Source organism: Leptinotarsa decemlineata, unplaced genomic scaffold (genome assembly GCF_025532065.1).
Source record: "Leptinotarsa decemlineata unplaced genomic scaffold, Ldec_3_MD MMD2_P_RNA_scaffold_6, whole genome shotgun sequence".
Taxonomy (NCBI): Eukaryota; Metazoa; Arthropoda; class Insecta; order Coleoptera; family Chrysomelidae; genus Leptinotarsa; species Leptinotarsa decemlineata.
The window spans coordinates 11,048,754-11,067,811 of record NW_027412533.1 but is presented as its reverse complement, the minus strand read 5'-3'; the positions used below and the strand labels follow the sequence as shown (position 1 = coordinate 11,067,811).

The window sequence follows — 19,058 nt, the reverse complement described above, 5'->3', positions numbered from 1 at the left end:
ATGGGGACGGATAGATAGATTAATTTCTGGACGTTATTTTTAGAATAACTTTTCAATCGCTTGGTTTATATCCGAAAATCTTAAATTTTTGAAAGTAGATGTAGGATACCCATTTCACCTGGAAATTTATTCATTTTACTTGAACCTATGCAAGTACCAATCAATAGCTGATGTATATCAATAATATAAAGTTGTTTCATTTTCAATAAAATTCGCATATAAAAAACAATATTTAATCATATTGACCCTAATAAAGACAGAATAAAAATAGTAACAGCTCGAAAATTACTTTTTATGCTTCTCCAAAACTTCCAATAATTTATCGGCTTCCTCACTTGTCTTCACCCTCAGTAATATAGGAACAGGAGGGGGTTTAAATTCTGGAGTCGGCAAACAGATGAGCATGACGTCTTTGTTTCCCATTCGCTTTGTAGGAATGCTCTCCGACAGTATGAAATTACACAATAAATTTCCTAGGTTTGTGTCAGCCCTAACGATCAACTGAACTTTTTCACTGCCCTCAATTGATTTCAAGTATAAATTACCAACACCACGATCTCCAAATTTATCATCTTTTTTTACGAAAACTTTACACCGTATCGTGTATATATAATCAGTTTCAGTTACTGGTTTGAAATCATTTTTAGGAGGCTCATAGTTATCATCTGCATCTGCTGACGATTCTTGAGTGGCTGGAGGTTTTGTTACATTTGCAAATGTGAAAGGAGTTGAACTGCTGAAGGTTGACATGGTAGATGGATATTTTGATCCAAATGAAAACGAACTTGATATACTGGCCGGTGTGGTTGATGTGCTAGCATTTGGTGTTCCTGGAAAAAATAATAGTGAACTGATACAAGACCAAGGAATTTTTAATCTCAACTGAAAATGTTTCTTTTGAGAAAGAAATGAAATAGAGAGTTATAGAACTGAAATATCCTAATGATTTTTCAATATAATTATTTATTGAAGGAGGAGAAGAAGAATATTAGTTTGTAGATTACCCTAAAAAATTATATATACTTGTGGATTATTCGTTTCATATCAACAAAAATAATTAACAAATATTTAGTAATATCTATCTCATGTACTTGTATTATTATTCAGTTTAATAGTATACATACACAGTGTTAAATAATAAGGTACTTTTCTCATAGTCTCCAAGACCCCTATAGAATAATGACTTGTGAGATTATATTTGGGTAAATAGAAACTGTTGCCGTTGTCACTTCTCGTATCATTATCATACATAATGTATTTACCTGTGATCAATTCTTAAATATATAGAGGAAGATAATTTAATATTTCGGAAATAAATCATGGATATTTTATAGAGTCGGTCGGAAACAGACAACCATTGGAGTATGTTTAATGTTGTTGTTCACCGTTGGGGTTATATGATAGTATTCTAAAAAGTTGCTCGGGATAAAAAGATAAATACAAAGATTTTTTTAAAAAAGCATAATTTTTCTAATATTTTTGCTTACATAGTCTTTTCTCACGAACCCATTCGAATATTTCAGTACTATAATTTTCTAATATATCAATTTGAAAAATTCAACAATGAACAAAACTCAGTTTCATTATATCAATCGGCAAAGTGAAAAAAATCAAGCGTGTTAAATATAATGTTTCACAAGTACTGTTTAATGAAAACGCCTGACAATTATTTTCAAGTTATTTTATCCAAATAAAATAATTGGTGCAGTTAGGATGAAAAAGTATATATCTTTCATAGATTGATTCAATCCATATAAGTCGAATAAATGGAGTAGTTATGTAGAAAGATTCAAATTTTTTCTTGAGGAGAATGTTACGAGTCAAAAACTCACAACGAACTTTTCCATTTTTGTAGCATAATCACCCTGTATTTCGAATAGTGAGGCTGATTCATTGTGTATCAACTAATTCAAATTTATAGACAACCAACTTCTCTTTGAAATCATTGCAGAATGGGTTATATATCTAACGGGCGCTTTATCGGCCATTGTCGATTTAAAATATAGCATTCGCTTGGACAGCTTATCACCCTAATTTTATATGAATTGTTTTTCAAATAGTTTTTCTAAAAAGGCTTTTTGAAGTAAGGAATTGGCGAGCGATTGTAAAAGATTTCGACTGATGTACCTACGTAGATTAGTGCTGGTTTTCTGTTTCGCAGTTAGAATGCGATTTTGTTTATTTCCATATTGGGATATCTAGCTTCTCATTGAGTTTTCATGCATTTGATTATAAATGCGAAAACGTGTTTCATGATTTGTTTGTTTTTTTGGATTTGGGAAAACTGTGAACAGCACTTGTGTTCGATTGATCACTCGAAAGTTCTTTTACATAAAGCCTACACAACATCTCAAGTGAATAAATACAACTGCACCTTCCTGGTGTAACATTTCCTAATTTTCTTTTTTTTCGTTTCGTTCAGGGCTTTTTATATATACCACAAAGAAACGGTCTGATTACCAATACAAATAAGTTGGGCTGTTAAGACGGTTCTGAAGACCTGTGTATCCTGGGACTTATCCTGGAGTAGTTGGCATAAAGATAAGTTTTATGTTTGTATCGTTTCCAACATCTATAGTCAGGTCCAGTACATTTTGATTCTCTTATTGCTTTCACAGGTAATCGTTCAAGCGAAATCCAATTGAGCATTATCCTGTTTGAAGAGAAAACAACGACTGATATTTATTTATAGTGGTTTTTTTTAATTATAATTGAGTTTACTGAAGTCATGAAGTTCCATTATGTGGTTTGTTGAAAATTACAATATGTTTGGAAAAGTATGTTAGTCGAAATATAGGTCTATACGGAGGTATTAAAATTAAGTGTTACAAAGTTTGATATCAAAAATATCGTCATAAGTGTCACAAACAATAATTTACGTGAACATTGACGTTCCTTATTTCTTTTTACTGGGTCGTAATAAATTGTCTCTGAACCATTTTATTTTGTTCATTTTATAAATGTTGTCATAACCATAACTGGAAATTTGATAAAAGCACACCGCCTATTTGAATTTGGTTTGTATGGTAATCGCGCTTATACAAATTCACTGTTCCATGATTTATTTTGTGAGTTAGGTATTTGACATAAACTACTGATTGGTTTAAATCACGTGGCGCTCATTTTTTGCCTTTCACAAATTATGACTCACGCCCACTCTCTGAGTAAGTCGGCGACCAATCAGTGGTCGAGTTCCTGGAAACCGTATAGAAAAGGTAATCGAAGCTGCGTGGTAACAAGAATTCATAAAAAAAACATGCAGCTTTCATCACTTTTTGTAGAGATGAAGAGGGCACTACAAGGATTTTGAAAACGGTAAAAGAGATAGCAACTGTAAAATAGAGGAGGAGTAGAACAATTGAAATCATATCAAGATTCCATTTGAAAAACCCAAACATTTTGAATACTTCAGAAAACTGTCTGGGACTTTAAAGTTCGGGTTCCATTATACACACTTGTTATTTTGCAGAATTACTATCAGTTGTTTATTTTGAGTAGGTCTTTTTACATTTCATGAATACGACTAATTGGCACTTTCTTCTCTTACTTGTTTCCTATGAGCTTATATTTATACATATCTGTATAAGTAGGTATGACACCAGTAGTGATTCAATCTCAAACATGTGTAATGATCTAATGACTCAAATGATTAAAATTTTTTCTTCAGGCAGTGTCAACAACTTTCATTTATATCCCTATAAAAATTAAAGTATCTAATCATAGGTGGTGATCTCAATAGTAACCAATTTAGTCATTCTATGGAATCTAAAACATAATAGGAATAAAATAATTTTTAAAAACAAGATTTTATGAACATGCTCTAAAAATACAAAACTCAAGTTTAAATTGGATCAAACTTATCAATTTATTATAATACATAATTAATACGATACAAAATATAAATTTGCCAAGAAAAAGTTACAACTTGTACTACAGTGGTTGAAAAGTCTCAGGCCCAACACGTAGATGGCGCTAGTCTTATTGCTTTCACCGCTTTTAGTTAGTAAATAGTAACCTTTAAAAGAAAGCTTTTGAAATTTCATGATATTCTACTCATAAGTTTGTGAGTTATTGTGTTAAGAGTGACACTACTTTTGTCATTTTCAAAACAATGGATCAAAAACAATTTCGTGTTTTAATTTCACACTGCTTCTTGATGGAAAAAATTATTGTTCAATGGAAGCAATTGCTGAAAAGTGTTACAATGACTCCACTCCATCAGAAACAATAATTAAACATTGGTTTGCTGACTTCAAACGTGGTCGTAGAGACATTGATGATGTAGAACGCACTGGACGTCCAAATGAAGCAGTAACACAAGGAAAAAAATTTAAAAATCCACAAAATTGCTTTGAATGATCAAAAACTGAAGTAGAATGAGATATGAAAAGAACGTGTTGGCTTCATATTGCATGAGCATTTGACTATGAGAAACCTCTGTTCAAAGTGGGTGCTGCCCGAGCTCACTGTTGACCAAAAACAAGAGTGTCTTGAGCAGTGTTTGGCCATGTTTAAACATAACAAACCGAAATTTTTGCATCGATATATAACAATGGATGAAACATGGATTCATCACTTCACTTTGGAATCATAACGACCGTCACCTGAGTGGAGAGCAAATGGTGAACCTCGTCCAAAGCGCCCGAAAGCACAACAATCGGCTGGGAAGGTTATGGCCTTGGTGGGATGTGTGTGGTGTAATATTCGACTATCTCGAGAAAGGAAATACCATCAACAGTGAATATTATATGGCGTTATTATAGCATTTGAAGACCAAAATTGCAAAGAAACGACCGCATATGGCAAAGAAAAAATGGTGTTTCATCAAGACAATGCATCGTGTCACAAGTCAATCAAAACAATTACCAATCTACATGAATTGAACTGCGAATTGCTCCCGCATCCACCGTATTCGTCAGATTTGGCTCCAAGCGACTACTGGCTGTTCGCAGACCTCAAAAAATTCTCAACAGTAACAAATTTCGGTCGAATGAAGAGGTTATTGCCGAAACTGGCCTATTTTGAGGCAAAAGATAAATCATTCTACAAAAGTGGTATTGAAATATTAGCACTGGAATGATTGTGTGGCTCTTGATGGAGATTATAAATAAAGCCAATTTTGAACAAAAAAAAACGTGTTTTCTTTCTTAGGCCCGGAACTTTTCAGCCCAGGTGTTATTCCTATCTATCGACACAGGAAAATCTTGCGACAAGCTTTTATATCACATAAATTGTGTAATGTAATAGATTGATGGGATGATTCGAAGTTTAGTTTTTCGTTTCAGAATATGTGAGTAAAACTTGTTTCCAAAAATGTTTTGCTACTATTGATTCATTTTTTATTTATCACTGGATAGTTCTCTAGTCTGTTGAAGCATTTTTTTCAATTGAAAAACTATTTTGGCAATTATGCTGGATGCCTAGAAATTTAACAAACATATTTTATTTATGTTCATTATTCACCATCGACCTTATGGATAGCTTATTTTTGACTAGTTCAGAAATATCTCTTTTGTAAAAAACCACTTTTTGCATTACTCATAATTTATTTGTAAGCAATATAACAGTCTACGTCATTTTCAATTTATATTGCTCACATCACCGGTAATATAAAATATAGGGCGGTAACCCTAGTTTGATTTTTTATTTATATATTGCATTGTATAATATACACATCTTTGATAGAAAACCTCACGAATAAAGATACGATCTTAGAGAATAATAAGTAACAGATACTTACCTAAAGAAAAGGTTTTTGTCGTTGACATATTGCCAAATCCAAAAGTTGGTTTACTAGCAGCTGAAGGATTCGTTACTGAAGAAGAACCAAATGAAAATTTCGGAATCTGTACTTCAGTATAACCTTGTTGTGTTGAAGGATTCGTTACTGGAGGTGAAACAAATGAAAATTTCGGAATCTGTTCTTCAGCATTCTTTTTTTGTGTGTCAGAGTTAGTTTTCTCAGTGGTACTGTCAGGAACATTTTGTAAAGCTTTGAAAACGAAGTTACTCATTGAAGAGACTTGTTTCTCTTTTTCAGTATCAACCACTGTCAGTTCGTTTTCATCTGCAGATGTTGAATTAGTTTCTAGTTCCAACTCTTTGAAGTACTGTTCATAATCTTTGAATATCGGTTGTAGATTTATGAGAGGGTTTGCATCTACATGTTTTTTAATCCAATTCGAAACACTTTCGTTGAGCCCTTTCAGTTTTGAATAATAAATTTCAGACTTTTTGTCTGTAGATTTTGGAATACTATTATCATTTGGAGCATTAGTGCTTTTTGTATGTCCAAAAGAAGTGGTATTGGTAGTTGAAGTTGGGACAGAAAACTTTTCTTGAGTATCTGGTACTGACTTCTTGGTACTCTCACTAAAGCCATTAGTTTTTGGAGCAGCAAGATTTGATAAAAAGGAAAAAGAAGTTGATGTCGGTGGAGTTGCATTGGAAAACATTAGGCCTGTGAATGCACTTTTACTTCCAGATTCGCCATTGTCCTATAAAAAATAAATTCATGCATAAATAAATTAAATAAATAATATTTTGCGATAAATAATTCAACTCAACAATTTGAATATTTGCAATCCTCAAAATTACACTGAAAAGGTTTTGTTCCAACTGGTTAATTATTGCTCCGATTTTTTGATATACTAACTTTGAGGTGTATTTTAGCCCTTTCTAATTGAAATTCTGGTAGATATTCATGTAATAGGTATTTTCAATACCCATTGCCATTTTCCTTTCGACTCCATTAAAACCTAAATTCTGTAACCCACCCAATTTCATGAAATTTGACAAGTACATTTTGACTTTTCCTTAGTTTCAAGAATTTTTCTTCACTGATCGGTCGAGTTATTCCTTGATAATCATCCTATTCATAAATATTTGTAATGAGGTGACATATTGCTTATGATTTTTTAAAGTTGGGGGTTTATTAAAATTGAATCCCAAACTTGTTAAGGTACCGAAAAATAAATTTAAGGCTTTAAATTTCACGGTAATTTGGATATAAAAAACATTACTCAGTGTTCACCGACAGACTGAAGAAGTTTATCACTAAAGACAATTCAAAAATTGCGGTGTATAATACCAAAACCCAACACCATTCTATATACTCAAAATTGAAAGATGAGATTCACCAGTGGAACCCTGTATGGATTGTAATATGTTATACGTAGGTCAAATTAAATATTTGAAAACTACACTCAAGCAGCATGAAAATGATTGATCAGACTAAATAAAGTACCCGTCATTTTGGGTTGAATCTCAAATTTCATTTCAATTCAACAAAAATCATAAAGAAAGATTCTATCAGAAAGACATTTTAGAGACGGCTCATCACCAGTGATAAGAGTGTCAACTTAAAAATGGATTTCAACATTTTGAACAATATTGAATATTTGAAAACTACACTCAAGCAGCATGAAAATGATTGTTCTGACTAAATCAAGTACCCGTCATTTTGGGTTAAATCTCAAATTAGATTTCAATTCAACAAAAATCATAAGATTCTATCAAAAAGACATTTTAGAGACGGCCCATCACCAGTGATAAGAGTGTCAAAAAAATGGATTTCAACATCTTGAACAATATTTAAAGGAATATTTCGACAACGCATAGATCTGCTCTCAGGTAGAAACAGATTTAACTGATTTTATTGAAAAAAATGGACCTTTCTGGAAAAAAGTAAAACACAATTCAAAAATATGTTTTAATAAAGGTAGTCAAAATACATAGAAAGATACTGAATCTGATGATCACTCTAAGTACTCTTCTGCTTCTTCTAGTCAGACACTATGTAGTCAGCAGTCTTTTTTTTTTCAATTTCCTTTTATTTGCCTCTTAAATCCATAAGAGCCTTCGAATTCTTTTCAACATTTTTGTCTGCTGCATCGTTTAGATCTTCATCATCTGCTTTAATAGTTAGTTTGCATGGTTTCCTTCGTTTTTTGGTTCAACTTTGTTTTCCTCGATATTCCTTCTTCTTCGTTGCCTCTATTTTTTCTTCTCGGCTTCAATTTTTTTTTCAACTTTCCAGCCCAGCAAGGTACGATTTATAAGAAAGTCTCAAGTAATGGGCACCTTGTGTACTTCTTCATTATAGCGCTTAAGGCCATCCTTCGCACTCATTAAAGCCTCTGAAAGACAAGTTCCGAACTCATGACAAATTTGTCATGAGCGAGTAGCCACACATAACGTCGGTATTATAATGCGGAAAGACAATAACAGCTTCAACAAGCCTGGTAGGCTCAACCATAAAAAATATTTCATTCCAATAAATATCTATTCTTTTATTAGTAATTGAATCAGCAAAGAGGTCGAGTCTTTTACTAGAGTATTCAAGTATTTCTTCCACTGCTTAAGGCTCTTCAACAATATATACAAATATAATGATGTAATAATTTATTCATTTGTGTGTAAATATGACTATTTTCTAATCAACATTTTTCTGATTACAATTAAATTACCATTATATATTTAATACAAAATCACTAAGTGGGTGATATTTTTAATCAAATCAATCATGATTTTAAATTAAAAATCCAATATATTAACAATCATAATTTTTTTTGGGAAAAATAAGTAAAAGGGTATCTCCTATAGGTAAATTGGGTAATAATCGCCTAGAGGAGAATTGTGAAATTCAAATATTAAAATGTTCATTGTATATTAATACAAATATTTCAGCAGGCATTGTTGTTAAAGCAAATACATGTATGATAAATTGATTAAGGCTTTCGCTGCCAAAATTTTCAGTGTTACGATCTTCGTTCAGGTTTAAAGGCCGTCGTGTTTTGGAACAGTTCCAAACCAAATATATGTATATAGATTAGTTTTTAGGTTACTTCGTTTGTTTACTCGTCAGTTTCTGGTCAGTATGGCAAAATAATTACTAAAAGGTAAGACGAGTAAAAGGCTTAGCGTATCATTTCTGGGAAAGCATATTACAATAGATAGATGTAGCGACGAATATTTGTCATCGATAACCAATGTTTTCCTTAAGCCCAACGTTCGAATTACAATATCTAGATGTCTTCCACACCATGTTCCTCTCAAACACAATTGATATTAAAAAGAAAAATTTTTCAGCAATTGTCACTATGACAGTTATTGATATTTTAAAGATATTGTATCGATAATTAGAAGTTTTATGAATATTTTTTAAAAGAATTGTATATATATATATATATATATATATATATATATATATATATATATATATATATATATATATATATATATATATTTTTAATATAATTTGACATTATCCTATGCTGAAGAACACGCAACTTCGTCAATAACCATGTATTGTTCTTTGAACAATGAAGTTTTTTCTTTCTTGACATTTCATAAAAATTTCCTCTCCCTATCATAAAGAATTCCTTATCTCCTTTGGAAGGCTAATTGAATTATAAGTTAAAATATTTTCATAGTGACAAACTCATCAACAGCTATGACCAGTCCATGCTATGGTAATAACTAACTGAGTTATCTAAGGAACATGACTATTCGCAGTCCTATTAGCTAGATACATTTTTGTACGAAACATATCTAGTTGTAGGTTAGGAACCAGATACGCGCCATTATTAAATATAAAATATTTATAACAGTTGTGATTTTTCACCTACTGAAGAGTATTCCATTCTGTATAATATTGAGAAACGGGTTTCATCGAAATCAATAGTCCAAAACTTCTTTTATGCTTCGTCAGAATTCAAAAGGACCATTTTGATACATTTCGATGATATTTAGTTTTCAATTGTACATAACATATTCATGAAAAAATCAATAACTCGAGAAGGGTTACATAATACCTTTTATGAAATCATAACATTTTTTCCTGACCTATTCAAATTTTTCGAGCCACTCCAAAATAATTTCCTTTTGCAGCCTTAATCAATATACATATCTGTACCCAGAGGTAAAGGACACCATGTCACAATTTTGTAATTGTTCAGGAGAGAGGACTTTCCATATTTTTGAACTATTAATATTTGTTACTTTGTCATTTGTTGAACTAGCTTAATGAAAGTTTCTTACATTGTTATTGGCATTGGTAAGTATTTGAAAGTATTAGAAAGTATTAATCCTAGATTTATTTATGACAATTTACCTGAAGTATCACCTATTTTTGTTGACATAGTTTGATATATATTTAGACATGAATGATGATTTATGGACTTAGTGTAAAAGTATTATTATTGTTCAAAAAGAATGTTCACCATTAATCAATGTTTCAATGAATATTTATAGTTATAGATAAGATATGAAGGTATACATAAGGTATAAATAAAGGTATAATAGGCAAGGTATAAGGCAATGACAATATAGTTTATTACAGAACAACATTTTTCAATAATATACATAAATATTAGTGAAGTGATAGTGTTTGAAAAGTAATACATAGCTTGTCAAAGAACATTACAATACAATACAAGTTCAAAATAAAACATTTTTAATCCTCAGATGAATCACTGTCGTTATCACCGGTTGGATAGTGGTGGTTATTGAAATTATTTTTTGAAAGATTCTTATAAAAGTCATAGCAAAAACTAGGAATGTAAGGTAATAAAGGAATGAGGTCATTGAATTTGCCAAATTTTGTTCTGTCTAACTTGAATACGGATGCAGCTAGACATTATAAACTTCTCCTTATCGACAGTTTGTTTTTGATGTGTAAATGGTACGTTTTTGCCTTCATGCAGTGCATTAAATTGTTTAAAGTCATCTTTCTCCATGTTGCTGGAACAATGGTGCACCATCTGCTGCCAGTCCCAGGGAGTGAGGATTGTCAGGTTGTTGAGGTTCTTCCGTTTACTTTCAATTAAAGCATGAACAGTATCTGCTTTTAACAGGAACTTTATATTGATATAATTTAGTTGAGGAATTTTTTTCAAAATCCAGAAAAAACACAGTATAACTGAAATATTTTCGTTCTGGCCAAAGCAGTTATCTGACCAGAGCGTTATTTCTTCAACATTAGAAATAGGAATTACACGGTCAGCCCATTTCAAAATAGCTGAAGAGATTACCTCTCCACCTCTACCAGCTTTCGACTCCTACCTTCCTGGTGTTTATGAAGAAGATTGAATTTTTCGAAATAGGTACTTAAATGGTTTTTTTTTAATTATTTCAATAACTTTGCCAAGGATACAGATTACAGAAGTGGGTCTGTAATTTTGAGGGTGTGTATTATAACCTGTTTTAAGAATAGGCACCACTTTAGATAATTTGAAACCATTGGGAAATACACGTTGACAGAAATATTCTTTATGAGAATTGTGAAATGATTCAGAATAATTCCAAGAGAATCTTTTAATATTTTGCTGTTGATATCACAAGCATCAAAGCTATTTGAACGACCCAAAGAAAATACTGCAATCTCAACTTTGGCCTCTGTTACAGGTTCCAGAAAAAATTAGTTGCCTTGAACTTGCACGAGTTTAAGGTAACTAGATGCATCAAAACCGTTGGATGGTAATGAGTTTATAAGATTGTTAGCAAAAATCTTGAAATAATCATTCAAGTCATCTGTGGGAATAAAGTCTTTATCTTGTTTTGTTGTTGTTAGGCTTGTTTTTTATCTCTACAATCATGGCTTTGCATTGATTCCGGTAATTATTATATATTTCTTTATAATGTCCTACCGAAAGTTCGGTTTCAGTTTCGGTCGAGTTTCGGCAAAAAAAACGGGTTTCGGTGGAAAACCTGCCAAAACTACGATCGAAACTGCATTCGGGAGTTCCCGCGCTGTGATCGGTCATGTTCGGCGCGTTGAATTTCATACAAGCGACGAAGACATTTTGCCGCGTCCACTTGCCTAATCATGTCGTGACTTACTTTGTTAATTACATAAATATTAAGTCAATCAATCAATCAATCAATGTACTTTATTGTCTAAGAGGAAAGACTCTTGTTGACAAAGCATGGTTTACATGTACAATACAATAGTATATGCCTATTAATTTGTCAGTGATTTATATAAAATGGTTAAAATTTGCAGATATAAACAATAGATAATACATATATCTTTGGTCTAGTTGTAAAAAGAACAAAACATAAAAATAAAAATATGTAAGTAAAAATATATAAAAATTTTTTCATCTCTCGATGAAATCACACATAAATATAGAATACAGATAATTTGATCTTATAGATAAAATGCAAAAAGCTACAGTTAGCCCAAGATACTGTCACTATTCCTGCAGGCTGTAGTATCCTTTAGTTAAAAATATGCCTTTGACGGTTTTCCCCGAAAGATTGTCGGGCATGATATATTTTTTACTTGGCTCGGCAGATGATTGAAGAGTTTTTTACTCTCAAATATGAGAGAGTGTTTGGTTAATGTCGTTTTTTGTAGCGGTAGGGGTAAGTCGTCTTTTTGACGAGTATTATATGGTTTTACAATTGTCATATTGGATTTTTTCTTATGCATCAAGCACACTGTCTCAAGGATAAAAATACTGTATAGGGTCAGAATTCCATGTTTTATAAAAAGTGGTTTACAGTGATCCCTGGACTTAGCTTTTGATAAATATCTGAGCGCTTTTTTTTGTAAGACAAATACTGAGCTCATTAGCTGATAACAGCAAAAAACCCAGAACGAAATGCCATACATTAAGTGTGATTCAATGAGAGAAAATTAAGCCATTCTGTCTGCCTTTGTTCCGAGATCCGTAGTGATAACTCTGATTGCATAGCAGCCCGATGCTAGGTTTTTGTTTATGGTCCTTACATGGTCATCAAATCGTAATCTATCATCAATGTATATACCTAAGAATTTTATGCTGGTATTGTTATTTATGATTTGTTCATTCAAGGTCAGATTTTCATAATTGAACTTGAAGGTCAGGATTTTGGTTTTATTCCCGTTGAAGCAAAGATAGTTTGAGTTACAACAGGTTTTAACTTTCTGTAAGTCTAGAAAGATACGCTCTTTCAGAATTTCTATATCACTTCCATGCCATAGTATGGTGGTATCGTCTGCAAACATGGTAAAGGTTCCATGTATATCAATCTTACTAAGGTCATTAATGTAAATAAGGAAAAGAATTGGACCAAGAACGGATCCTTGGGGAACTTCCCAGTTAATTTTTGAGATATCAGAGGAACAATTCAGCAATTTGACAATCTGAATTCGGTTCGAAAGATAGCTTGCAAACCAGTCGAGTGTCACTCCTCTGAATCCATAGCAATATAATTTTTTGAGCAGTACTCTGTGATTAACACAGTCGAATGCTTTTGAAAAATCGCAGAATACTGCTCCAATAGCTCTTCCATCGTTTAGGCCAACATACAGTTCATTTAAAAAGTTGAAAATTGCATCAATTGTGCGTTTAGAAGTTTGAAAACCGAATTGTACTGTAGATAATATGTTATGTTGGTTCAAGAATGCCAATAATCTCTTTTTAACAATTTTTTCTATAACTTTTGAAATGGTAGATAGTAAAGCTATTGGTCTGAAATTTGAAGGAGTCTCCAGCTCTCCTCCTTTATGGATTGGCACTATAACGGCTGTTTTCAAACATGACGGAAAAACACCACTAGCAAAGGATTTATTTATTTCTTCTGCTAGAGTATGTAATGCTTCGTCTGGTAGATTTTCTAATATTCTTACAGATATTTCGTCGATACCAGAAAAATTTTTGTTTTTGATTTTCTTAAAAGTGTTTTTGAGCTCATCAATATCTGTACTTGTGATATACTGTTTGGAACCTTTGGTGTAGTAATGAATATTACCGGAGTTTTTCCCAACACCAAATCGTTATTTTTACACCTCGAACGTGTTTCGATCACCAAGTGATCATCTTCAAGAGGAAGATAAAACTAATGACTACTCAAAACTAAAGCTACTTATACTAATCAGGTACATCATACAGGTAGGTAATCAGTAATACCACCCATACAAGTGTACCACCCTAAATTAATTTTACAATTGGCCTTTCTATTATTTACAATATGTCCTTATGTATGTTTAAATGTTACAGCTATATATAGAACAATTTTCAGCTATATAAAATTAGTTTCACAATATTGCCTATCTAAATATATTTACAATGTGTCTTTTTGTAGTAATCAGTAAACCCAACAATATTATTTCAACAAGCTATATAGGTTAATTTTTCAGCTATAGTGCAAAAGAAGTTATTGAGTAAGTTTGGGTTTATTATTGGTTGTTTGGGGAGTTTTGCAGCTTTACCTCTTAAGTTATTTATAATGGACCAGTTTTCCCGAGTTTAATTTTTTGCCTTGTCAATTTTATTCCGATAGAACTTTTCTTTGGCAGCTTCAATGATAGATCTGTAAATACGCTTATATTTGGTTATATATGATGAGAAGAGTTCATCGGACATGTATTTATTGATATATTGCAATGATCGCAGATTCATCGCTGAGACTCTGATACCAGAAGTTATCCAAGGCTTCCTTTTATTTTTTGCTTTAATCTTCTGTACTGGAAAACAACATTGGAAAATACGTGTTAGTTTTTCATGGAACACATTTATAGGTTCGAGAGTGTAGTCTTCTCTCCAATTTATTGACCTTGATTTTTCTCTAAATATGTCTAAGTTTTTTTTTACTGTAGATTCTACCATACCTTTGCATTATTTGTTTTCGTTGACCATTTATGGAGAATTGGGTTGATATTACCTCATGGTCAGAGAGACCTGCAGAAATGGTTATAGTTTCAACATCTTCCTCATTCAAATTGGAACATACATAATCTATAATAGTTTCAGAATGCTGGGAAACACGAGCTGGATCGGTTATATGCATTGTCAAATTGAAAGATACGAGCAGATTTTTCAGTGTTTGGGTCATTACGGATCTATCATCGGCAAAATTTATATTAAAACCTCCAGCTAGTATGATTTTTGAATTCACTGATATTTGTGAGAGAATTGTTTCAAGGTTTTCAGAAAATATGTTAGGATCAGAATTTGGAGCTCTGTAAATGCATAGTAAATACAAATTATTTGTTTTATTGAGTACTGATGAAAACTCAAATGTATGCTCTACTAGAAGATAATTATACTTTGTAATATTTTCTAATTGAAATGTAGCTAGAGAGTCATTATTAGCTAGTATCATAGTGCTGCCATTATTCATTTTTTTTCTACGGAATTCTGAAACTATTCTATAATTTGGAATATAACATGGTTCATTTTCCTTGAGCCAGTGCTCCGTCAATAAGATAAGGTCAGGAAAATTTTGATTGACAATGAATATAGCTAGATCATCTAGTTTATGTCGAATAGATTGGATATTCAATAATATCATTGATATTTTCAGTTTGGAAACAGTGGAGGTTATCTTTGATTTCGAGTTATTTCCTGATCTAATAAAAAATTTCTATTATCTTCGGTTGAGTTTTGTGATACTATATCATTAATATAATATTAATACAATATAATATCATTAATATAATATAATTAATACTAGTACTATATCATTATTAATTTTTACTGTCTTCAAAAGTAAGTACCTATTGCGATATTAGGTAACAACTTAAATAAGTAATTTTATGTTTAATATTTTTGAAAAACCATCAATAATATTCAAAAGAAGGATCTTCACCTACTCAAATAAACAGTAAGTATTTTTAAGGCGCAATTAATATTTTTTCTTAAATAAGGGTTTGTTATGTTGAGTATCAATAAGTAAAAATGTCGAAGACTGCATAACGTTGTGATTTAAAGATAAAAAATAAAGACTGACTGATTATAATAACGTTTTCTTCATTTTTTCCTCAAAACATAATCCTTGTAAGGAAGTTTCGGTTTCGGCCCAAACTGAGACCATTGCCTTTCGTTTGGACACTATTTCTTTATATTTTATATGCAGGATTTCTGGAAGTGGCAGCAACCGAAGAAATAGCATGTGCTGGCATGTGCCTGAGATTATCATTGAACCATTTAAATGGTGTGTTATTTAAAGGAGTGACTTTAACTCACAGGTAATGACGATCAACAAGATTCTCTAATTAAGTAATTATAAGATTAGCTAAACTACCAATATTAGGTGTTTCTTTCGTTGATCTGACAATGTGCACTAAATGTTGTGGTGCCAACTCTTATTACAGCTGCCGGACTAAGTCATGGCCGGTGAGAAGCCCCTCCCTTAAGATGTGCAGTAAACGTGTAGAAATCTTATCAGTCTGTTAGATTATTCAATCCATAAACATCCAAATTCAGGACCGTATTCAGTTAGTGATGGAGTTTAAAAGTGAATTGCATAAACATATGCAATTTTATGACCCAAATTTACGCAGGTACGATTTCTCCCACCCGCCATGACTCAGTCCGGTAGCAGTATATCTAATATAGTTATGATGAAATCAAAAGTAATTATGACATTTGATAGTTCCCTCATAATGTCCGATGGATTTAGAAAGTTTACATTGAAATCACCAAAAATAATGATATTTTATAAAGCAGATGTAAATTATTCAGTAATTGTTCAAACATAGTTATGAATATATTAAAGTTACCTGTGCAGGGTCTGTAGAGTACTACAATATGTTTTTTTTGAGGGATTTCAATGCTACAAAGCTCGCAATCCATTTCTTTACAGTATTTCTGCACATTTATCAATTTTATTCCAGCAATATCTTTCCTTATAAAAATATCAACACCGCCATGCCCATATTCTTGACGACAAAAATAGGAAGACACATTGTAATCAGTTAGATTACCAGATTTTATTATATCAATGTTGAGCCAATGTTCAACGAGGCAAACGACTTTGTATTTATAATAATCTAAGAACAAAGATAGTTCATGTACTTTGTTTGACAAACATTGGAAGGTGACGACAAATTGTTAACTCACTTGTATTCATCATGGGTGGTTGAGGATTATCAACACTGTTCACCTGATTTGTCAGTCTTGGGGCACAACCTTACTCAATCTCAGATATAAACTATTTAAAAAAAACTGATAAGAGTATAATAACAATTAAATATAAAATTACCTGAAGTCTTTATGTATTCAGGAAGATTATCAAAAATGTTTGGATTAATGTATTCTGAATGAGTGTGAGCCACTATAAACTCTCATGGGTTACATAAAGGATTACTTGATGCACTCACCTTGGCCTACTCACCTGGTCAAGAATTATGGTTTGAAAATAAATTTTATAATAAAAAATTGATTTTACTAGCTCAACTAGCCTGCATAAATCTGTAATATCTACACTTTTTATTAACCATGATTTTAATTCAATTTTGTATCATTCAAATATTTAGATGCAAATGAAATTTATGTTAAATGTGAAAGAAAGTATAAAATGGTAAAATTCGTACCCTAACTGAAGAAATTGGATTCCTTCGTTTAGCAGTTTTGAAAACTCTTTTTTTCAAAGACTCTTCTGAAGCCTTTTGGAAAGTTCCAGCTTCCTCCTGTTCATATGCTTCATCATCATCTTTATCATAATTGAGTTCACTGGAAGCCCTACGTTTTCCAGCCATCTGAAACTGCTTAATAGTTTAACGCTACCAATGTTTCTCCATACATACCTGAAATTTTGTACATGTAGACACTAATTATTAAAAATTATCTTCGTTCTTATTAATATCACTAGATAGTTCCAACAATCCGCCAAAAAAACAGAAAATTGGGAAACAATTATGTACCATTCTTCTTCTCGTTATGAGAGAGCTACAATAGTGGGGTTACGGGTTACTGTATTTACGTTAAGATTTAGTAAGTGACATCTAGGTATAATGATTCGAACATCATAAACAGGTAAAACATTGCTATATGATATTGCCATAAAGAATCGTAATTTATTGTTTTGTTGTTGTATTCGTTTATAGGTATTGTGAAATGTGTCCATGCAAAACATTCTGTTACTAGCAAGTAAAAAACTCATAGTGGCAAGTATGAGTAAAAGAAGGTTAAGATGTTAATATCATTTTTAGAATTTGTAAAATTTCAGCCATAATGAAAAATGTTGATGAAAATTGTCTCTCTGAGATATCTGGGACCACATCAAATGATTAAGAGTATAGAAGAATACAGGCATATTTCCTATTGTATATTACTCTACAGTCAACGCTGAAACACACTCATTTAGAAACTTGGTTAACATTAGAATTACTTTATAGTCTCTATTCACCAACAAATACTAACCCTAGGTCAATATTGGTTATAACCAGGCACAACTAACCTCGATAACCAATCACAAAAGAGGATATTTTCGAATTGGTACCCAGAACGCTCGGAATGACCTTAAGAAGGCTCTAGACGGTCAATGCATTTTGATCAACGGCTTGAATCAATCGATTGACTCAAGCGTGATTGACCGTATAGAACCCTGTATGACGCTTGAAGCGAGGCTTGATGTTGATTGATAGAAAGTTTGAATGACTCAAGCGGTCGAAGAAGGGGGTTACTGTTTAGGGCAATTTTCGTCAAGCATTGCGTCAGTCATTAGGTGACCATGGTGTCCGCTACGGAAAGTGAGCTTCTCGAAAATTCTGAGCGGGTATTCATTAACCTGTTGATTGAATTATATCGCGATTGTCCGGAATTATGGAAAGTGAAGAGCAAGGACTATTACAACAGAAACAACTAGATACTACTGAGCATTTAGTGGGACTAGCGACGTAATATTCCAAGCGGCCTGATACTGAAGAGGACATAATGGCCAAGGGGTGGGCTATGAAATTGTAAAAATTACCTTACGTTCTGCAGAAAAAAATATTAATGACACGCTTTTTTGACACCTTGACGAGGGGAGGAGTGCGTTTTGTTCAACCCATGCTATCTTCATCATCATCTTCGTCATCGTCGTCTTGTTCAACTAATTGGCAGGAGTATCCCAACTCAGCACAGCTTACCTCAATGAGAACTTGTGTTTTTAATAATTTGATATATTCATTGCGCTTTTCCTCATTGAGAAATAAAAAAAATTATTTGGAAAATAATTACCTGAATGTTTTTCTCCAATGCCTTCGTGATTGCTGGGTAAGTTTCCATTATGATGGACTCCAGAGTTTGAGGAGCAATGGCGCAAGCGAATTTGAGATCTTCTAAATCTATGCCAAACGCTAA

At 32.3% G+C, this 19,058-nt stretch overlaps 1 protein-coding gene across 1 annotated transcript; it reads right to left on the bottom strand.

The window, feature by feature from the left end:
* Window positions 1-219: 219 nt before the first annotated feature.
* On the bottom strand, window positions 220-17,679 carry Nup50 (nuclear pore complex protein Nup50). Its single transcript, XM_074169963.1, has 4 exons — window positions 17,519-17,679; window positions 17,306-17,470; window positions 5,741-6,497; window positions 220-830 (listed from the first exon to the last, which is right to left on the bottom strand). The coding sequence occupies exons 2-4, from the start codon at window positions 17,468-17,470 to the stop codon at window positions 286-288; spliced, it is 1,467 nt and encodes a 488-aa protein (XP_074026064.1). The 5' UTR covers window positions 17,519-17,679; the 3' UTR covers window positions 220-285.
* Window positions 17,680-19,058: the final 1,379 nt, after the last annotated feature.